Source organism: Trachurus trachurus, assembly GCF_905171665.1.
Source record: "Trachurus trachurus genome assembly, chromosome: 19".
Lineage (NCBI taxonomy): Eukaryota > Metazoa > Chordata > Actinopteri > Carangiformes > Carangidae > Trachurus > Trachurus trachurus.
Genome location: NC_139913.1, coordinates 12,796,874 through 12,820,536, shown reverse-complemented (window position 1 = coordinate 12,820,536; position 23,663 = coordinate 12,796,874). Strand labels below are relative to the sequence as shown.

The following is a 23,663-nucleotide window of genomic DNA, read 5'->3' as shown; positions in this document are numbered from 1 at the left end:
TCAGAAGTAGCTGCAGCAGCCCGTCTTCTCCCTCTGTGCTTCGATGTATTCGTGGATCTGGAACTTGGGTTGACTCGGGTGTTCGATGGCCCGGTGCTTCAGATCCCTGAGGGACACAACCAGACAGTTTAGGGGACAGTGCCGAGGCGTGACGCCGTCAGTCAGTGTGTGTCATCCACCTCTGATCGAATGGAGGTTCCTCCCTTGTTGATGTTTTTTCAGTAGAGTTTGGATTTTTAAACTCAATCATGTGGTGTGTGTGTGTGTGGGACAAATCTGCCCAACCAACTGTAAAGCCAGCTGTGCAGGCCGCTGACCTAAAACTGTTGTTTAGAGGAATTCACACTGTGGTAAGGAAAAACTTTAGTGGCAAGCACAGAGGAAATATTTGCCATGGAAAAAGCTAGAATGCAGAACAGCCTCGGCCCAGTGATGCAGCAGGGAAGTGACTAATGCTTTGGGAGCAGTGTAACTCCAGTAATGTTAGTAAATAATAGAATGAGTTAAGAATTTGTATTTAAAGATATCCTGTCATGGTCTGGCCCTGTGTGACTTCCTGGAGTCTGTGTTGTTTCCTGTTTTATTTTGAAATGACTGTCCTTACGTGTCTGCTGCACTGCTTCCTGTCTCAGCTTTGTCCCTCCCTTGTATCTATTTATTTATAGGGGCCCAGACTAACATTCTTTCACTAGGAGCAGAGTGCAGCAGAAAATGAAGGGCGCACACCGTAATTCGACTCAAAGCAAATATTCACATTTCCTCTCATTTTCATTGTATTTCTGGTAAATGATGATGAACCTCATGCTCCTCTAAATCAGCAAAATTGCAAATTTGTGGTCGCACATGTGCAAGTATATGAAAAATATACTAGCAGTGTCTCAAGTTTTAGGGGCAAAATGCAGCACTGGTGAAATTTAAGGTTAAGATTTTTGTTGTACAGGACAGCTGTACTGTATGATCAGTTTCAGATTTTAGTTCTTACTAAACCACTGCATGAAGACAATTCATTATATAGTATTATTATATCTGTTGGTTGTATTAATCTATCATTTAATAAACTCCAAATCTTGAGAAAAATACATTAATGACATCATTGTCCATGGCAGGATAGACAGTCAAAGTGAGCTGAAGCTGTGATAAACAACTAGCCTAAATACCTTACATTATTTAATATAGACATCAACCGTTTTCTCTCCAGAAGAAAATGCTCAAACACCACCAGACAAATAGAAAATTATAATCATTGATATGAAGATCATTGATCATTGATAATATTCCGGGAAGTCAAAGTCAAAGTTATAATGACAGGCTGCTCAGATAGAGATTTGCAAGTTGTCATGTGTAGAGTGTTGTAACGCTGCATTATGTGGTAATGCAATAAATGTTCACCTCATGATGTAATAACACCGCATTCTGTAATAATCTGCAACATTTTCTAATAAACTTCTTGAACGCAATATGTAAAAACTTATTACAAAATGTTGCAACGTTTATTACATATTGCGTTCAAGAATTTTATTGCAAAATGTGGCAGATTATTACATAATGCAGCGTTACATAAAGGGACGCTACAAGAGTTAATGTAAAAAACATAGTGTCATACTTGGCCACAGCGATGAAGGCCAGCTCCACGTTCACTCCAGTCTTGGCACTGGTCTCCATGAAGGGAACTGAATACTCCTGCAGACACGGGCAGGAACAACCAACATTACACAACTTAGATTATTCTTTATAAAAGTCTGTTGTCTCATGACATTTGACCACTTGGTATCAGAATACAGAACCTGTATATTTACATATTTAAAATTCAAACTGAAAGACAATGGCAGCTAACAGACAGAAAGCTGCGCTTGCATTTATTGATGTGAAATGTGGGACAGATGCAAATATTCCACTGCTGCCAGCAGAAGTAACTGTATAGTGCATTGTGCTTGTGAGGAACCAAATAGGTAATAACTATACGGTGCACTCACTCTGGCCAGCCTCTCTCCTTCGTCTCTCCTGATCGCTCTCTCTCCGCTCATGTCGGCCTGACACAGAGATTCACCGTGTTAGTGTGCATTCAAATCAAATGAAGGCACAGGGAAATACAACATACAGTACAAACAGATGTAGTTTACTTACTGTCTGACTGCAGGATATAACCAATACAATCACATGGCTGTTTATACTGTATGGACAGTACAAAATATGCTAATTTATTATTCTTTCATTTTCAGTTAACTCCTCCTTAAATTCCCCGCTCTCTCCATATCCCACATCCTTACTCTGTCTTTTTATGATTTCAATTAATGAATTTTTTGTACCTTATTTCTATTGTCTCTATTTGTTACTGATCACTTTGCTCTTTATCTCTCCATTTTTTCTCATTTTTGTTCATTTTGCTCATATAACGTTGATTATGTATGCACTTTATCTCCTTTTTTTCTATGTTTATTTGTTAGCCATAGAAATTTGTCTTGTTGTAATATGTTATAGGGGTGGAACTTATGTACAAGCTTTATTCCCTCCGTGCACCACTGAATATAAATGTGTGCTAAATAAATAAACCAAAACCTAAACCTTTACACTTCAAATATGTGTTACCCAGAAGCTGATTTGTGATCAGTATTTGACCTGCTAATTGGTCACACTTCCCTTCATTTGTACTTGAATTAGACCACAGCCTTCCAGGAACATACTGTATCTCCTCTCATTAGAAACCACAGATCACTTCCTCCTCTGTCTTCCCAGCACTCTTTCCCTTCACTTCTTAGCTCTTAGCGCTCACCTTGTTGCCCAGCAACATGATGACTACATCGCTCTGTGCATACTCATGGATCTCTGTTAACCAGGCCTGAAACAAAAAAGGACACATAATTGCATAGTCAAAGAAAACAGAGAGACAGTCTGTTTTGCATGAGACTGAATTAACTTTAGACCGGAGGTTAATTATGATAAACACACACATGCACATGACAGTTTTTCAGACCCTCCCTGACACACACACACACACACATCTCCACCTCTGTCCAGGCTGTAGATGCATCCCAGACTTACCGTGATGTTGTCAAAGGATGATCTGCTGGTGATGTCATACAGGAGGAGCAAGGCTTTGGAAACAAAACAAGAAAATGATGATGAAGAAATCTCCACATATATAATATAAAAAGTCAGCCTGTGGCTCAGTAACATGGATTTTAACTCACCGTGTGCGTCTCTGTAATATGCATGTGTCACACTCCTGAATCTTTCCTGTCCTGCTGTATCCCAAATCTGAAAGAGAAACAGGATAAAAAAAAAGCTATACTTGGAGCCTTGGCCTGGTTTCATGTGGCTAACTATAATTTTTAGTTCCAACACTGGTGCCCAAAATGAAACCAGTCTGTTCTACAAATAGACTGTTGTTATGAAAGCACATCTTTTTCCACCGGGACTGATTCTGTCACTGACCTGCAGTTTGACCTTTACGTCATCCACATCCACCACTTTGTTCTGAAAGGAGCAGAAACAGATATTAAAGGAATGACAAAGAAGGAAAAGGTAAAAGTATTCTTTCTTTCCATGCAGATTGTTTATTTACATAGGGTTAGAGATTTATGTCCTTGTTCAAATACACTGAAAATACCTATAAAAACGTGTATGTAACTTAAAACATTATTTAAATTGAGTCTGGGTTCATCAGACCTGTTCCCCTCAGACAACACAACCACTCTCACAGGAACATCATCATGTTCGACATGGGGCAGGGTCACCCTCACCCTTTAGAGTGAGCAGCTCAGACAATTCAAAACATATAATAGAGAATTATTGTGCTTGACAGTGACATGTGTGACAGTCAAACAATGCTTTGTTTGTGTAGTTGAGTTGGAAGGACATGTTTGAGCGTTGTGTGTTATCCAGTGTAAGAAGTTGACCTGTTGATGATGATTCTTTATATACAGTTATTTTCCAATATTAGTGACTAACAAACTTCCATTGACCATCCCTCAGTGGTACTGTATGTGTGTGTGTAGTCCAGACCAAAGTGAAGCAATGCTCCCCCAGTTAACCAACACAACACATCCCATAAATGATCTGATGGCCATTTGCATTCATTATGTAATGTGCTGCCCTCTTGTGGCTGCAGCAGGCTTTGTCTTTGGAAGCTTGCATGACGGCCAGCTGTTGTATCTGGAGCTGTTGACACTGTTAAATTGGAGGGTCTCGTTCATGTCAAACAGAGGAGACAGGAGAGCAACATTTTTGGGGTGTTTGTGCACGTGCATTGTGGGTAATCCTGGGTTTTTTGACGTGCCACATCGCTAACTCAGCTTCTACTGCTCTTATCTCATCAGTTTGGACATTATTACGTGTGTAAGTTGTGTTATTATACACATTCCCAGATGTGTGGAAAGTGTGGGTGTGCATTAGAAAATGAATTTGATCTTATTACTTCAGTGTCAAGAGGTTGGAGCACAGAACAAACCTGCAGACCACACTCGACTTTATCAGCTCAAGTTCTCTTCATAATCACTTTGGTCCACATGTGTGACGATGAGGAGTTACAGAGTATTGTGGAGCAGCTTTCATGCATTTTAATCCTGTTCTGCTATACTGAGATTGGTGATTAACATATCACACATTTATCCTATCCCCAAAACTGGGCCAATAAATCCAGAACACACACACACACGTTTGTAGGGCTATCTTTGTGAGGACACCCATTTACATAATGTTTTCCCTAGCCCCTTACCCTAACCTTAACCATCCAAAACAAATGCCTAACCTCTCTCACTCTTAATGTAACTTATACCTAATAATAACCTAGTTATTATAAACACTTAACTCTCAAAAAGCCCTGGGAATGGGTCTGAGAAAGTGAAGACAGGCCAAAATGTCCTCACTTTCCCAAAACGTTCTCACTGTTGGTTCAAAACTCAAACTGGTCCTCACATGTATACAGTAGCTGTACAAGTACATACACACACACGTACCGTGAATCCGATGCCCACTGTGGCAGAGAAGGAGCCTGGGATGAACTTGCCCTGATCAAACTGCACCAGCAGAGACGTCTTCCCCACTCCACTGTCCCCGACCAGGATCGTCTGCAGGAGGACACACACACATACACATTCACACTCAGCAACACTGACCCAAACTTTATCTACCTTTATATTTATACAAACTGTCACTGAGCACCCTAGATGAATAGAATAGAATAGAATAGAATAGAATAGAATAGAATAGAATAGAATAGAATAGAATAGAAGCTTTATTGACATGTATCAGAGATGCTACTCCTAATGGTGCATAAACACAAACTGCATATACAATAATAAAAAGCAATAGTCCATAGTGCAATTTGGCATCAGCTGCCATACTACAGTGCATGACAGTACTGAACAGTCACAGTTTGGTGAGTTCGTAGTGCAATGTACACTGTGTTTATTGAGAGTTTAGTGCTGTGATCAGGGCCGGCCCTAGCATTTTGGTGGCCCTAAACAAGATTTTTGTTTGTGGCCCTGCACTCTAAGCGCAAACACCAAATCACTGGTTAAAACTGAATACAGACATGTTTATGCCCTCTGAGGTTTGAGGCCATTTTCTCAACTTTTACATATTTTCTTAAATTGATCTTTTTAAGATACTTGCAGATGTAGCCTAACAATACTCAAGTGTTTCATGTCTAAATATTAGAACCTCCGCTGTAAGCACACTGAGGCCAGTTTGTCCTAGAACACTGTATAAAGAAATAATTTAGGCCAAATGCTGGAAATTTGAGGTCTGCTTTTTGAAAAAAATTCAAATCCTTTGTGAAAACATACCTTCAGTCATGAGAATGAACTGTTTTGGTGCTTGAAATAGGATATGAATGCAGTAATAGATAAGTGTAGAAAACAAGTCTAAAATGAAATTTTGTAAGACTGCTTTTTGAGCACAAATGTTGTCATTCTGCCGTTCTATTTTCACCGAATGTCTCAAATGTGAGATAAAAGAAGCTGAATATTGACGTCAAATTACATATAAAGCTCATAGCGTGCGTGCAGACCTCAGGATGTTTAAATGACTTGAATGAACCCCGGTACCTTTCTGATCATGTGGCCCCCCACCTAACGGCTGTGGCCCTAAACAACCGCATAGAGTGTTTATGCCAGGGGCCGGCCCTGGCTGTGATGGCCTGGGGGAAGAAACTGTTTCTCAATCTGGATGTTAATGCCTGAAGGCAGCAGCTGAAACAAGTTATGGCCAGGTTGAGTGGAGTCTATTGCGATGTTGGAGGCTCTTTTGAGGTAGCGAACAGTGGCTATGTCATTGAGGGAGGGTAGCAGAACCATGCACATCTGCTTATTCTTGCAATCATCCAATCAGTGAATGGCAGCCATGTATGTAAAATCCTGCAGATGGAGGTGAGGAACTTTAGTGCTGATTGAGATGTTTCTGAAACTGAGATTTTGACAGGCACACAGTCAGAAACAAACAAACAAATTATCCAGTGAGCAGCAGCAACAGTCCAAGCTGGTGAAGGTGGTGCAATGGAGAACGGAGAATGTTTTTCTGACTCTCTTCAGAAACTGAGACCGAGACTCACTTCAGAAACCGAGCCTTGAAACCAACCGTCGGGACCTCTGTGACTTTGTGATGTCACAACAAAGCAGTGAACCCTCTCAGCCCACATGGACCCACCATCCAGCGGTGCAGGATTTAGTGTTTGAGTGTTTAACCTGAACTCTCAAAACAGTCAGCCAATCAGAGGAGAAGGACCAGAGTCTCCTTCCTTCTGATTGGTTCATTGATCTCTAGAGAGAGAGGTTTTTGGCTCTTGGTACAGTATCTTCTCATGGATCAACCCTGACAAAGTGCATCTGACTGTAGCAATAGATATACCACCAAGTAAATGGGTTAAGGTCAGTTTCAATAAAACTATATTGGGCTCAGTATCGGCTTGGAACACCTGTCTCTGGCTGAACTCTCAGTCATTTCATAATATCAAGTTATGAGTCAGCGTTTGCGTCACACCGGAGATCTCTGCTTTTGAAGCAACACAGAGAATAACAAGGCAGAGGACCATTATTAGAGCGTGACTCACAAACTGGAGCAGACGACCTTCGAGGAGCAAAATGAATCCAAAGCAACACTCAGAACCGAGTTAGTCACCGTGCATGGGCCAGCAGTTAATACAGGCCGGTCTTTCATTTGCAGCCCACTTAGAAAAGTCACAGAGGCACCAAACACCTCCACAAACACACACACATAGTGCCTTCCAAATGTGAGTGAGACACAATAGAATCGTTTACTGACTTCTTAAAGAAAAGATTGATGCAGCAAATACAGGTTGAGTTTTTGTTCTCCATTCAGTTAAATATTCCTGACCTTGCTGTGAAATGAAAATGCTGATGTTGAAGGATCGCTCAAGAACACTTTGGAAATGGTGAATGAGTCAGACATTAGTGTTGAGAAATTGTTAAACTAAGTCTGGGCAGAGTCAGAGGTAGAATTAGGAATCATGAGATACATACAAATGTACTGGAAGTGCAACAGGTAACACAAAACCACAGACACATAGCCTACATACTAGTCAATGTCATTATCATTTTGGCAAGATGTAAACTAGAGTTATTCCAACACCAACACTGGAATCGTAACAGTCTAAGTCCTGGATCAGTCTGCACTGGTCTGATCACAGTCTAACTCAACTTTATAGTTTCACATTCAGATGAAATGACAGTTTTCATGAAAGTCAGTTCTTCACTGCTCAAGAGACCGTGCCGTGTGTAGGCTACTGCTTGAGGGCAGTGAAGAATTGATTTCTGGGAAACAATTCAATAAGGCTGTTAGCGAAATGTCAGCAACCTGACATCATGTTACACAGGAAAATCTAAGAAAAAGGAGAAAAAAAACAACATTTCAAATTCAAGGGGAGATTGCCCTGCGCCACACAGATTAGATCCTCATATTGGTGCCAGTGTGGAGTCCACTCCCTTTCTTGATGTATTCATGTTTTACAAAGGTTTAACCTGATCTGTGCTGCACAACAGTATCAGCAATCACATCAGATCCACTTAGAGTTTGTAGGAGGCAGCTGATACAATAATCTGCCATTACACTAGTACAAGCTGTGTTGGAAGTAAAAATAATAAAAAAAAAAAAAATCAAACATTGATTACAGCCCGAGCAATAACAATTAGAAGACAAGACTTTTAGTTGCACACTAGTATGCTACTAGTATGCACACAACCTCCTGATCTCATTCTCAACAAGGCTCCAGGTGATCTTGTGATTGAGTATTATCAATACTGTTTAGAGAACATCTGTACCAGTAGTGTGTATATTGGGAGGTTCTTAAAGGTGTACAGAAAAGAAAACTGAATTTGAGCCCACTCTGGATCATAAAATTAATGTGATAACTCATCTTTCAGACGATGTAGGCCAAACTTTGTGCAAAATTCTATTTTTGAGTAAATCCGCGATCAAAGTGTGTATTTTTTTTTTCGCATTGGATAATGCAGGCGCACGGATTATACGTCAGCCTGTACACGATTCACCAGCCACTGATATTGGATCCGTAATCCGTCATTCAAACGTCTGAGACACGCACACACACACGGAGCTTGGTCTCGCCCCAAGCTTTGAATATCCCGCCCGCTCGATAACGGCCAATCAAATTCGTTTTCCTTACTCGGGTAAACTTGTGTTGCAGCTCGTGACAACTCGGCGCGACAAACAGGACAAACGGCCATTTCTGTACACCTTTAAAGGAATATTTCAGCATTTTGGCAAATTTTGCCTATTGCCATAATCGCTATATAGCAGTAGGTTTGTTACCTTTAATTGCAAGCTATTTTGCAAGCTATTTTTTAGAACAGCGGACCAGAGCAGCGAGCTGCTCAGAGCTAAACTATGGAGGCTCATGGGATTTCTTGGTTTCTCTCATCAAACTCATCAAAAACACAATCCAACAACTCCAAAACGCTCTGGTGGACAAGCTGTGACCTGCACATTCACCACGGTAACCCAGAAATACCATATGCCTCCGTAGTGTTCGCTGAGCAGCTTGTTTCTCTGTCCCGCTGATTGAAAAACAAAATGCACCGACAATTTAAAGTAACAAACCTACTGCTATGACTATAGGCAATTGGTTAATTTGGCAAAATGTTGGAATATCCCTTTAAGTCTGTCCAGACTTTCACCCACTTCTGAACATCCATAGAAAGTCAGAGGTGCTCTTTGTTCAGTGTGCTCCAGATGGTGTCTAACTGCACTACAGTTTTGTCTTACTGCTCTCTGGATGTTAAAGGCTGGTGAGGAGAGAGGGGGATGAAGAGGAGAGGATTACAGCTGAGATGCCGCAGCAGCTTTTCTCAACAGCTACAGGTTTTATAGCTTCTCTTTGATCTGAGGGGATTTTAGAAACACTCAGTAAAGACTCACATCTCTGCGGTGGAGGAAACACACTGAGGTTCCTGCCTCAGCAACACGACGTCCTCTGAATTCTCCTATCAGCTTCACCCAGGTGTAACTTCAATGGCTGCTTTTGAAATACACTGTTGAGGGAGCAGCCATTGAAGCAGTACAATGTTTGTTTAGTGGTGAAAAAGGAAAAGCATCAAAATGTTGATGGCCCTAAAAGTGTTGGAACCAGTGTGAAGAACACAGGGGTTTTTCTGCGGTTTGGACCATTAATAAAACCAAATTATTAGAACTTTAAGAAAAAAAAAAACTATAATAGTTCCAAATTGACAATACAATAATAATAATGTTTAACACAACACTGCACATACTCGCAATTTACGGTAATGTTACAAAAAAACTTGTGCTTTCAGTAAAAAAGGTAAACTGAAATTACAACTAAAATGTTGTTTTTCCTACATAAAACCAAAAACAATAGAAACTGGGACTTGAAGCTCAGCTCTTACTTCCTGATTGAGAATTCTGGGTCAGGCCTTATGCTCCGCCCACCACCTGGTCGCTCCATGTTGACAAGTGAAGGAGCAGAGAATATTTTTATTAGTTTTATTTCAGCCACAGATCTGAAGAAAACACTTTTAGGCTTTTGTTCCCTCCCTCCCTCACTGCTGTGAATCCCTACTCTTCGTCAGCATTATGCAGGTTGATGGAGACAAAGCTGCTGTGTTCTCTTTGACTGATGTCTATTTACATTTTACATTGAACCATTTGTATGTTTCATACCGGCCTCTACTGAAAGGTTATTATATTAGTATTATTATAATGCAGTGACAATGATTCTCATTGACCTTGTACCTAAACTTTATTTAGTTAGATTGACATGATAACGCTAGATTGCAGATAAACACAATGTTTTATTCATGCTAACACTTCTGTTTTTGTGACTATAACAATAAACAGAAAGTGGAATGAATGATCAGTTTCTGCACATATTACAAACCAACTACATTATCATCTCTCCATCTGATCCTAATGGAATCCGTTTCCTGTTTACTGCCAGTGAGTAACACAATGCCTGCAAACGTTTGTGTGTGTGTTTGTGCAAGGACAAAAGTAATAGGCTTAAAGGGATAGTTCAACGTTTTGGCAAATTGGCCCATTGCCATAGTCATATTGGTTGTTACCTTTAATTGTCGGTGCAAGCTAGTTTTAGAACACTGGAGCAGAGCTGCGAGCTGCTCAGAGCTACGGAGGCTAATGGGATTTCTTGATTTCCGTCATCCCTCAGTTGTTTCACAGGTAAATGCAGAGACTGCTTGCTGAAAAACTGTCCCTGAAGGCAACGCGCATCAGCGGTTTTGCATGAAGTTACCTCGAAAACCGTCTCGTAACGTTCTGTTATTATCTCATAGCGTGGTGAATGTGCAGGTCACAACTTGTCCACCGGAGCGTTTTGGAGTTGTTGGATTGTGTATTCGATGAGTTTGATGAGGGAAACCAAGAAATCCCATTAGCCTCCGTATTTGTGGCTTGACAGGGGTGTTTCCGTGGTAACAGGTTAGTCTCATCTCATAAAACCCCACTGGAGGGGGATAAGCAAAAGCATTGCAGATGTTTGGGAATTAGACGTGGATGATGTTGGGGATGTGTACAGTATGTGTGTGTGTGTGTAAATAAACTGATAACAGATTTTTAAGTGCCACTGAGCTTATTTGAGCCCAGTGCTACATGGAGTGTAGCACTGTACCACCGTGGTCACAGAGACGTGCGTGCCGTCAGATGTCCCTGATGTCACAGTGACATCTCCACGGTGGTGATGTTCTGCTGCCTGAGAGGAGACAAACGTCACTTTCATTCTCCTGGGGAACATGAAGCCTGTGACGAGGCAGAGATCTAACTCAGCTTGACGTTTCTCATATTGCCACTAATTTGCTGCTGGATACGCAGCACAGCTGGGATCTGAAACCACAGAGCAGGAGCAGATTACTGTAGTTTCACATTCCCAGGCTGATGGCTGACACAGATCTACAGTATAGTGACTGTGTGTGTGTGTGTGTGTGTGTGTGTGTGTGTGTGTGTGTGTGTGTGTGTGTGTGTGCGCCTAAGTGTGCTGCTCATTTTGCTTGTTGAAAATGTCTGTGCATTATCCAAAACAGAATGATTAAATTACAGCACAATTACAGTTTATCTTTGCAATACATCTGACTTGCACTGATTATATTATCATTGTTTGTTATTCATCTTTTTTTTTCTTTAAAGGTCCAGTGTGTAAAATGGGGGGAAAACTGTGATATCTTCAGATTCTAGATTGCAGCACTCACTCACTTGCTCACCCTCCCCCCTCGAGTCGGCAAAGTGACGGTGGCCTCCGAGGACAAAATAACTTGTTTACCACGACTGGGACGACTGGGAGCACGGAGCAATGAGGTGAAGATCTAAACCATTTAACCATATGTCTGCTGTTTCCTTCTCCTTCTTCTTTCCTTCTGCCTTCTTCTTCGTTGGTTTATTTATGAACGCGAAACTCTTGAAACATGCTCTCTGATTGGCTGGATATTCTGTTCAGGCTGCCGTACAAACATGGTGGCGCAAGATGGCCACACTCTCTAAAGCAAGACCCTTGCTATATGTACAGTATATATAAAAGAATGATTATAAGGCTACAAATTTTATTTTATAGCGATTACACACTTATACAAATACGTATATTCATTGGTAGTATATTCAGATTTTGCCAATGAACCTTGCCAATTATTACACACTGGACCTTTAATTCACCTGTTAATCATATGTAAATTTTTGTTTTAGTGCTGTCCACTTTGCTGCTGCACATTTTGCCACTGTGGGACTAATAAAGGGCTGTTATGCAATTTCAAATTGGCAATGTTTTCTTTCTTTCTTTTTAAATATCGCCAGCATCACTGCAAACAATATGACATGTGTCAAACCAAAATGATTCACTCCAATTTTTAAAAATCATTTAGCTCTATGGAGCCCGGCACGGTTGTAGATACTCCAGGTTTGTTCTCTTAACAAGAAGCCAATAGGATTCTTAGCAAGCTAATGTCAGGAAATAAATTAACTATAGCACAGTCTCATGACTTCACTTAATTAAACTAATACTTTGATTGCGCTCTGACCTCTTCCTGCGGCAGACTGCAGACAGATGAAACGATGGAGTTGTTCTGTCAGAGCCGTGAGAGACAGATGACTGAGAAAACACTCAGCCTGTAAACGCTGAGTGTGTCTGAACAAGACAACAGCTGCTGCTGGAAATTAGAATGACAAGAGGCTGTAAAAGCAAAACAATGCTGCCCGAGGCCGAATAATAATTTTCACATCACACATTATTCATGACACATTGTCCTTCCTCATATAAACAATATTGATGAGTTTAGGCTCTTAATGGGTTGACAGCCATAAACAGGGACTGACTTCTGAAGGTTTTTGTCTTATAAAAGGATTTGTTGACATTACGATAAATATTATTCTATATAAAAACCTCTTGATCACCAAATTTAAGAAGATGTTAAATCTATGTTGCACTGATTTCAGTAGAACTATAGAAGGGAGTGTAACGTCACTGTGGTGATGAGATGTAGGAGGATGCTGTACTGTAAAACCACAGTGTCATTTCAGCTCCATGTGCAACCACTGGAATAAGTAGGAAGCACTCAAAGAGAGAGCTCCATTTTGTTGTGTAATGACTGAAAGTCGACCCCCTCAGTCAAAAGAGACAATGGAAAAGACTATATGGAAAAAAAAGTGAGACAGGGAGGAAACTGGACCGACCTGAGAGCGGTTCACCTGAAAAGAACCGCTGTTCCTGAGTTTTAAAAGAACAGCTTGCCTTGTTATAATTTGCCCCTTTGCGAAACACCTGCTCCCCTCACAACAGAGGGCTCACACACACACGCACTCACTCACATACAAAGCATCTGAGACTGTTAAAGCAAGCTGATAATAGAGTGTAGTGGTTACATTAGGTTCATGTCTCAACGGACCAATTAGCCTTGGGGAGAACTCAGTTCTCACTAAACTCACGCTAATGACATATAGTCACTCAGCAGCTTCAGCCTCAGGAGCTAATTCATGCTATGGCATCATGATCACTGTGTGTGTGTGTATAGATTTTAAGAAGTGCCTTTATATTACAGTAAAGGTCTAGTGTGTAAAATGGGGGGGAAACCGTTATATCCAGTGTTCAGATTCTAGACTCCAGCGCTCACTCACTTGTTTGTACTCAGACCTCCCATCAGCAAAGTGACGGTGGCCTCTGAGGACAGAAATCTTGTTTACTGGGACGACTGGGAGTATTATTTCAGGAGCATGGAGCGATGAAGTGAAGATCTAAACCATTTTACCATACGTCTGCTGTTACCTTCTTCTTTCCTTCCTCTTTCTGATCTTCGTTGGTTTATTTATGAACGCGAAACATGCTCTCTATTTTCCGTTTGGGCTGCCGTACAAACATGGTGGCGCAAGATGGCAACACTCTCTAAAATCCTAAAATAATTATAAGGCTACGGAAACCAAACTAACTTTATTTTATAGCGATTATACACTGATACAAATATATTCATGGGTAGTTTATTCAGATTTTGCCAATAAACCCTGCCAATTATTACACACTGGACCTTTAACAATTGAAAATGCATTAACATTTAACAGAAACAGGGTGAGCACAAATTCCCTATAGTGACTGATATATGAAAGGAAAGTATAAGGGCCATGTGTGTGTGTGTATCTGAGCTCCCTCTCTATGTATTTGATGCTGTTACTGCAATAAAACATAATATAATGTGACATTTCTCTGATGCCCGGAGGGAATCTCTCATTTGTCTCTCCTCTTTCTATAGCCAGGTCAAAGGTCGGTATTGGAGCGAAGTCAGTGGGCAGTATCATTTGATGACCAACTGTGAATGTGATTGGACTGTGGGAGGGAGAAAGAGAACCCATATCCACACCGCCACAGGGAGAACATGTGAATCAAACCCAGAACCTTCTCCCTGAGAGGCAAAATCATACAGTATGTCACAGTGACATTATATCATAAATGTCACTGTAACTCACTGAGTAAAACCAGAGCCAGTGCATGACATTTCTCTCATGTCGGTAATTTAAGTTGTCACAACCAATGTCTAGAGAACAGCTGCCATGGTCATCAGATGTTGTATTTTTGGACAGTGTTTAGTTTCAGATACATGTTGTCTGGGAAAAACAAATTGCAATGTGTCTATCACATTTAACACTTTTACTTAGACTAATTGCACATTCAAGAGCGGAAGTGGATGTATGTGCACCACTGAATTGAGAGGGGGGGGGGGTCTTCCGTAGTGACAATAGCATAGCAGGCACATGTGTAGGATAGCCTAAGGCAGGCTACAGCGGAATGCAGTGCTTTGCTCGAAGCTTCATCTCTCAGTTAGATACAGGAAGCTTATCGCTGAGGGAAATGTGTGCTCTGGCCAAGTGTGACGCGCAACAAGGCTGGAAACGGACCAAGCAAAACCGCATCCAAGTGTTGGATCAGCACCACGGAGAGCGCAGTGCCGGTCCACCGCGGAGGCGTATACCCGGACTGGAGGACAGGGGTTTGGTTTGGATCACAGCTGACCACAAAACAGCTTTGCAAAGTTGAAAGGTGTATTTCTTACCTTGTGCACTAAATCCTCGTCATATGTCGGAACCGGGGGGGTCTTTGCCGGGTTTTCCGTGGTCTCCCCGGATCCGTAGGCGCTGTCGGGCTGGATCTCCGGGTAATCCGTGGTGTAGTACGTCGAGATCGGCTCCATGGACTCCATACGCTCCATGCTGTAGTCCTCTCTCCCTGAGCGCTTTTACAACTGAGGATGCTGACGAGGAGGACAAGGATACCAAACAACTCTCTCTCTCTCTCTCTCTCTCTCTCTCTGTGTCTCTCCTCCTCCTCTCTGTATCTCTCCCTCTCTCTCTCCTCCCCGCTGCCTCCTCCTCCTCGCGCTCCACGCTCCTCAATAGGCTCCTCCTTTGGACTGAATCACGATCTTCTGCCTACTTCACTTAACATTTAAAAGGCACGTCGTGATCGACCACGTCACGCCACACACACACAACAGGCTGACGGTGGGGGAGCTGATGATGATGATGATGATGATGATGATGATGATGATGATGATGATGATGGAGCAGGAGGAGGAGGATGCTGAGCGTCCATTCATACAACGTGGGTCCATTCATACAATGTGTGGAGGATGGGCGGATGATGAAGACGATGTGAGGAGAGAGAACTGGCAGGTTACTTAACTGGAGGCGGCTGCAGGACACCAAGAAAACGTTTATTTGTTAAAGGGATAGTTCAACATTTTGGCAAATTGGACCATTGTCATAATCTCTATAGTTTTAGGAGAAGGTTTGATTGTTCGAGGTCAATTCTGGCAAAAACGCTGATGCACGTTCCCGTCTGGGGGCAGTTTCTCAGCAAGCAGTCTCTGCATTTGCCTCGAAAACGACTTTCATAACGTTCCGTTATTATCTCACAGCGTGGTAAATGTGCAGGTCACAACTTTTCCACCAGAGCATTTTGGAGTTGTTGGATTGTGTAGGCTATTTGATGAGTTTGATGAGGGAAACCAAGAAATCCCAGCTCTGAGCAGCTCGCGGCTCTTCTTAAAACAGCTTGCACCGACAATTGAAGGTAACAAACCTACTGCTAAGACTATAGGAATTATGGCAATGGGTCAATTTGTAAAAATGTTGAACTATCCCTTTAAAGTCACAGCTATCTGATAAATAGGTTATTAGGCCTGTTTGACTATATGATGGAGAAGTGGATGTAAGGTTTGTGAAACTAGGTCTACAGTATACATTTCATTCAATGTTTCAACAACGTGTAACTGAATGTAGAGCAACAACAACAATCATCATCATTGTCATAATATAATAATGATAACAATAGTGTTGTCTTAGTTTTGTAGTTTCTCTCCTAAGTATCACTTAATGTGTTTCTCCAATAAAAGTAATACAAGTGTGAGGTTTCAGTGTGTTAATGAGGCCTATAGAAGAGAGTGAATGATGTTTCCTAGCTGAATAGTTTGATTGACAGCTGCTGGTGTAAATGAGTGTTGTCTAGGAAACAAGCCTGTTCCTTGATGCTGGTCTGTGATTGGTGCTCTCCTCCAGGTGGAGGCGCTGTAGCTCCAACTGGTTTGATGTTTGATGAGCAGCGACATTTGGAGTGATGGAGCTGTTGTGGTGGATGTGGACGTGGTGTGTGAGCGTGTGTGTTGATGGTGAGTATCCAGAGCGTGTAAAAGACTGGGTCGGGCTGTATTACTCAGGCTGCACTACAGCGTCTATTCACGGGCGCGATCCCACTACTGAGCGGCACAGGGGCTTTGACCTGCTCCGTCTCCGACCTGGGCCGGTGCACCCCTCCTTAGGGGACCTGGTGGCCCCGGGCTCCCCCAGGACCACCATGTCGATACCGCTCTTAGTGCGGACACCCGATCGGCATAGTCCGCTGCAGCCCAGAGCTCCTGAGCTCAAACCATCCTCCAGCCTCAGCCTCCCGGTCACGTGGATTACAGGCGCGCGCCACCGCACCCGGCGGCAGCTCCTTCACTCGGACAGGTGTTGGGCTGTCACACAGGTGACGTCATCAGGTGGCACCAAGCGGCGTCTGGTGACGGGGTGTGCAGCGTGAAGGCTCCTCAGTGTTTGAGCCAGTGATAAAGGTTGATTTGAATTGACAGGCTGCTGCTCAGCATTTTCCCGAGGAATCCTCCTATATAGCCTATCAAAAATGCACAACAACAATCACAGTTTTAATCACATAGACATCACATTACTTATTTTTCATCTATAAAGTAATCTCTGGCACAACAATTTTCTTCTTGAATAATAAAGTGCTGATTGCGATTCTGATTGTTCTCTACACTATATCTGTGGTAGGTGTCCAGTGTGTAGACCCCACCCTGCAGGATAAGCAGACAGGATGGAAAATTATAATGTTATGGTTTCGTAAATGAGGCTGTGGTTGTTGTTGTCTGCTGCTGCAGCCTGCCACCTGAGATGACCTGGTGTCCATACCCGATTAGTCCCAGTCCTAAAGGACAAGGCTGCAAAGTTAAATATCATTCACTATCGCTCAGTTGCCCTGACAAGTATTCTCTCTAAAGTGTTTGAGTGAGTCTTGCTGAGTAGGCTGCACCTTTCCGTTGATGACCTGATAATATTTAGCCTGTACAGTGCAGGTTTGCAGCAATTATTAGATTAGAAATATTAGAATTATGTTTCTTGTATAGAACAGATTTTGATATTACATTTAATGCCAAGTCAAACAATATCATGATCATCAGGAGTAATGAGGACAGGAGATCAATCTTCCCTGTTTTGCACTTGAGAGGCAATTTCCACAAGGTTTGTAAAGAAACACAATCTTTTGGACATTTCATGTCTGAGGACATGAATGATGCAGAGACATGTGTTCAGTGAGTTACATGGCCAAACAAACTTGTTGCTGTATAAATCAGTATGTGCTCTCTCACAGTGTCAAATGCTCTTTGTTCAGAGCCTGCTGCACTCCTACTGCTGACCTGCTGCTGGAGGCTCACTGTGGCCTTCAGTGACGACATGAGACTTCTGCTGGTGTCCCATGATGAACTTAGTGTTCCCACCTGTGGAGCCGTTCTAACAGCTGATGTATAAATTAATGTAAAGAACGTGATTATAGAGGCTTTAACGAGCCCTGCAAAGCTGCTTTCATTATTTAAACCTAACAAACATTGGCATAAAAACCTGGAGCTTTTAAAATTGTTTAATTTAATAATTTGTTTTTAATGTTTTATTGCTTTGTTCATCTAATCTGTGTCTAAAATAAAGGAAATATCACTATACTTAAACATTCTTACACACTTTGTTTTCCCGTCACCAGACGCCGCTTGGTGCCACCTGATGACGTCATCTGTGTGACAGCCCAACACCTGTCCGAGTGAAGGAGCTGCCGCCGGGTGCGGTGGCGCGCGCCTGTAATCCACGTGACCGGGAGGCTGAGGCTGGAGGATGGTTTGAGCTCAGGAGCTCTGGGCTGCAGCGGACTATGCCGATCGGGTGTCCGCACTAAGAGCGGTATCGACATGGTGGTCCTGGGGGAGCCCGGGGCCACCAGGTCCCCTAAGGAGGGGTGCACCGGCCCAGGTCGGAGACGGAGCAGGTCAAAGCCCCCGTGCCGCTCAGTAGTGGGATCGCGCCCGTGAATAGACGCTGTAGTGCAGCCTGAGTAATACAGCCCGACCCAGTCTTTTACACGCTCTGGATACTCACCATCAACCAGTGGGACAACACACACGCTCACACACCACGTCCACATCCACCACAACAGCTCCATCACTCCAAATGTCGCTGCTCATCAAACATCAAACCTGTTGGAGCTACAGCGCCTCCACCTGGAGGAGAGCACCAATCACAGACCAGCATCAATGGACTGGATCAAGGAACAGGCCTGTTTCCTAGACAACACTCATTTACACCAGCAGCTGTCAAACTATTCATCTTGGGAACACCATTCACTCTCTTCTAATGCTTAATAGTGTGTACTTATTATAAAGTGTTACCGAAATGTTACTGAGGAACTACTGTGTTATTCTGTCACAGAAAAAGCATACACTGTTTACGTCGAGTACACTCATTTAAACAGGGAAGTTCTTACAATGAGAGACACATTTGTGTTACATATTAAACATTTATTTATTTATGTTTTTTTTTCCAGTGTTGTAAACAAAGTATCATGCAGGTTGGTGGGTTGATCACACAGATTACTTCTCGCCACCTTCTTCTGCTGAAGCTGTTTCCTTTTCTCCCACTGGAAAATAGATACAAACAGACACAGCACTTACACCATTGTCTGAAGCATATAAAGCATATGACACGCTCAGTAACACTTATGACTACTGCACTTTTCTTATATAATGTGTTGCATGTGTTGTTCATTAAGTGAAGCTGTGGAGCACACTAGTTTTTGTTTTAGTCACCGTTTCCAAACAAAGAACATAAAGTTTTGTTTCTGAAACATGTCAGCTACATGTTTGGGCTCTACAGCTTTAGTGGTTCATTTGCAGGAAATAGACAGAACCACACTAACATATGTATATATTCATTATATACACATGGGAATGATCTCAAGGCTTTGACACAATATTTAAACCTTAAGGGAGTAGACCATGAGGACAGTATGATACATTTAGAGAATATCATTTAACACTTACATGAATGAACAAAATGTGTTCCTTGTAAATTATGAATCTAAAGCTAGACAAATGTCTTGTTGAGTCATTGGGATTCTGCTGCCTTGTCCTTGACCGACTGTTTCAGGTTGGCAAATGTTACCTGAAGTCTTTTTAGCTGGAGTCCACTCCGTCAGGCCGGTGATGCACCTGGGAATCCACTTGAGCAGTGTGTTGGAGGCCAGTGCCCCCCACTCACCATCAGCTTGGTCCTGTACAAGTTGATTTAAAAGTTGATTTAGAGAAATGCTCAGCTACAACGTGTCACTGTGAAACTTTTCTTAAAGGGATAGTTCAACATTTTGGCAAATTGGCCTATTGCCATAATCCCTATAGTTTTAGGAGTAGGTTCGTTACCTTTAATTGTTGGTGCAAGCTATTTTTAGAACGGCGGAGCAGAGCCGCGAGCTGCTCAGAGCTATGCTACGGAGGCTAATGGGATTTCTTGGTTTCCCTCATCAAACTAATCAAATACACAATCCAACAACTCCAAAACGCTCTGGTGGACAAGTTGTGACCTGCACATTCACCACGCTATGAGATAATAACGGAACGTTACGAGGCAGAACCAAGGCATACATGAAAACAACTGCAAACCCCACAGTAACACTGCAACTTCCATCTCAATCATGCTAGTAGGTTATTTACATGCATCCTGAAGTTTCACTCAAGTTAAGGATCATAGCATGCATTTCAGGTTAAACATAGGCCCCACTCTTAGAGGCGGCATGAATGCATCTGACAACATTCATGTCTGACACAAACAGACAAACAAAAAGTAAAGACATTCTCAGATGTAAAAATACCACAAAGTCGTCATGCAAGACTTTCTGTGCTGGCGTTATCTGTGTAAGTGAGACAGAACATCAGCAGTGTTGCTTAAAGAGGCAGCACCCTCTCTGCTCCTCCTGAGGACCCTAAGGTGACGTAGCCGTCGCTGGAGCCCGGGTAGGGCAGCTTCTGAGCTTTTATGTTTTTATCATCCTCTTCAGTGTCGGCCGGCTGGAGGTTTGGTCAAGAGAAGTGTCACGGTTACGTTGTGTCGTAGTGGCTTGTGTCTGTGTTTCACCACAACTTAGGTATGATGCATTTCTGGGTTTAGTATTGGAGAAGTATAATATAATATGTTGGCAATTAAATCAGCTGACATACTGAACTAAAACAACAGGAGTGTGTTGATGTTGACGTACCTGCTCTGTTTGCTGGTATTCACCATGCTGCTCACAGCCGATGTCAAACACATACTTCCCTGGACCGCAGGGCTGCAAAAAGGCAACCAACAAGTATTATCAAAGTTCTTGGTATTATAGCCTATGACGCAGTAACTGGATATACATATAAAAACATACAAGTAAGAATTCTATATGAAATCTGTTAGAAATTGGAAGAATTGAATTGTGAGGGAGTCTGTTCATTTTGGTACAATTAGAAAAGGTTGCCTGTATAAAATGCAAATATATAGAGTAAAAGTTTTTAAATAAACCAAAAAACAGAGCTCTGTCAAAGTGTGGATGCTGTTTCCTCAACTGTGTTGTGTCTGCTGCCATCTCCAGGTCAGTAAAGGGAACTGTTGCTGCCACATTTACTATCAACTACTACATGATACATGTTGTGTTCTGCTGCCTCCAACTAGCACTTCCCCGTGTCTGTCTTAATCTGGTGTGGAACAGTTAGCACACTGAGATGATCAGTACAAATATGTGGCTGCGTATGTTAAAAGATATGAGGGGAAGTCCTCTCACATGACACGTTCATTAATAAAACAGTACTGATCAGTGAATGAATGGGCTCCATGGTTCAACTGAAATACTCTAATAACTGTGGAATGAGAGAACTTACATTATTGTTAGCAAAGTTACCCTGGTATCTGTGGTTGGAGTGGATGTACTCTCCAGCTGACTCCATGTTGCCATCCACCCACGAGCCCTTGTACTTTGAGCCAGTGTCTTTGTAGTGGTAGATGCCCTGGCCGTGCCTGTAAATCATCATCAACAACAAGAACAACTTAAACAGTAGTTTTAAAGGTTTCAATGTTAGCCTGGTGGGGTAGAATGATGTTCCATAAATTCATATTGTGCCTGAAGCACCACAATGCCCAAAATGCATTAAAATTCATAAAAAACAGAACGAAAAAAATCTATTTTAATTTAATGTTATCAAAAGAATAAGTAGCTACACGTAAATCCAGTGTAAGTGAATAAAATATTTATATAATTCTTTTGTGGTTGCACCATTTGACATTTTCAGGGCAATCAGTCTTACTTTTGTAAAAAGAAAAAAAAAAGGTTCAAATGTCATTTCAAATGACGTGAAACCAACATGAATAAATGTTCATTTTAAAGAATCTGATACATGCTTTCATTTTTATTTTTTTTCATTAATTTAAAACACTTTTTATTTGTCACTGACCCATACAGTACATCTGCTGTATGTTGGAACAGGATTGAAAGATTAAATGTTTTCAAGTAGCTAAGCTACAGATATTTAAAAACATTTCACTGACTGTGCCTGAGTCATTTATGCTGTTGTACCTTAGACAAATAAAAACGTGAAGGAGATGCAGTCAAAAAAAGTCAACCTAGAGCAATACTGTTTTTTTCAAAAAACATTCAGTTCACCTACATACTGGTACAGATTAATGACACTGAGTAGGATTCAAACTAAGAAAGCAGAGGAAAAAGTGGTTTCTGAAGACAAGTTCAGATGGACCTCATATGCTGCAGCCACTGTCCATCATAGGTGTCTCCATTGGGGTAAGTGTAGACACCGTGACCCTCTCTCAGGTTCTCGACCCACGACCCTGACAGAGAAGGAGAGGCAACAAGAAGAGTCTGGTCTGTGGTCTCTACAGCTCTGTGTCAGGAACTCGCCTCCAAATGTTGATCAACCCCCAAAATGCATCAACACATGTAAGGTGCCTTTGCTATACCTTCGTATTTAGAGCCATCTGGATAGTAGAAGGTGCCTTGCCCATGTTTCATGTTCTGATCATAGTCTCCCACATATCTTGCCCCATTCTTGAAGTAATATGTCCCCTTATTAGACAAAAGAAGAAAACACGAAAACGATACATGAGTTAAAGCTACAATAATTCAATAATAACATTGAGCTCTATTTAGTTATTTATATGGCATTACATGCTGGAATTATATTTTAACACTTTGTTCATAAATACTTACATGTTTTTTTGTTTTCATGATGCTACTCTTTCATGTATTATATAGCCTACATATTTACATTATAATACTAACATGTTGATGGTCTTTGGTATGGGTATATATCTACTTATCATGTAACTTCAACACATTATGTGAATAATGTGTTTAGTATACAGAAAACTGTTACCATTTCTAATAGGTTACATTTATTTCTATTACATAATGCCATGTGTTTTTTTTTCTAAATCCAGACTAACGTTAGACTTGAGCCAAAGACACTCTCGGCTCTTGTGTCTCACCTGTCCGTGTCTTCTGCCGTTCTCATACTGTCCGTGGTATTTGTCTCCGTTGGGCAAAACTGTTTTACCGAATCCATGTCTCTCCCCCGCTTCATTTCTTTCTCCTTCATATTCCTGTGAGACACACACACAGTTAACCCTAACGTTACCTGTTGCTGCCTAGCTCGGGCTAACGTTAGCTTCAGCCCGCTAACTCTCTGAAACAGACAGTATGTAAGTTAACTGTTGCTACACTGGCTCATTGTTTCCTCTCACCCCGACTTTACTGCGCTCTTCATCAAACTCTTCAGACCCGGCATCCGACATTGTTCTCAGTCAAACCGGACTGTGATAAATTCAACAGTTTATCTCCAAGTGGTGAAAGAAAACTAGAAAGATGCTCTATGAACGTTTAGTGGTTTGTGGTAACCATGACAACAGCAAACCACACGTGACGAAGAGCAGGCGTTGAAACGGAAACGCCATGGAGCCAGAAGAAGGAGGAGGAGGAGGAGGAGGAGGAGGAGGAGGAGGAGGGACTGTCTGTCTGTCTGTCTGTCTGCCTGTCTGTCTGTCTGTCGTCTGCGAGAGGCTGTTTG

General features: G+C 41.9%; 2 protein-coding genes across 2 annotated transcripts; both read right to left on the bottom strand.

The window, feature by feature from the left end:
- LOC311002385 (ras-related protein Rab-37-like) lies at positions 1-15,179 on the bottom strand (the record flags this gene model as incomplete). The annotated part of the gene is made up of 9 exons (XM_083993737.1): positions 1-106; positions 1,604-1,680; positions 1,974-2,030; positions 2,771-2,836; positions 3,040-3,092; positions 3,189-3,255; positions 3,433-3,474; positions 4,956-5,066; positions 15,024-15,179. The coding sequence occupies 9 exons, from the start codon at positions 15,177-15,179 to the stop codon at positions 1-3; spliced, it is 735 nt and encodes a 244-aa protein (XP_083849863.1).
- Positions 15,180-18,253: 3,074 nt separating this feature from the next.
- Positions 18,254-23,454, bottom strand: LOC311003192 (radial spoke head 1 homolog; the record flags this gene model as incomplete). The annotated part of the gene is made up of 8 exons (XM_083994877.1): positions 23,341-23,454; positions 23,086-23,199; positions 22,558-22,663; positions 22,338-22,428; positions 21,468-21,603; positions 20,819-20,890; positions 19,732-19,840; positions 18,254-18,621 (listed from the first exon to the last, which is right to left on the bottom strand). The coding sequence occupies exons 1-8, from the start codon at positions 23,389-23,391 to the stop codon at positions 18,254-18,256; spliced, it is 1,047 nt and encodes a 348-aa protein (XP_083851003.1). The 5' UTR covers positions 23,392-23,454.
- Positions 23,455-23,663: the final 209 nt, after the last annotated feature.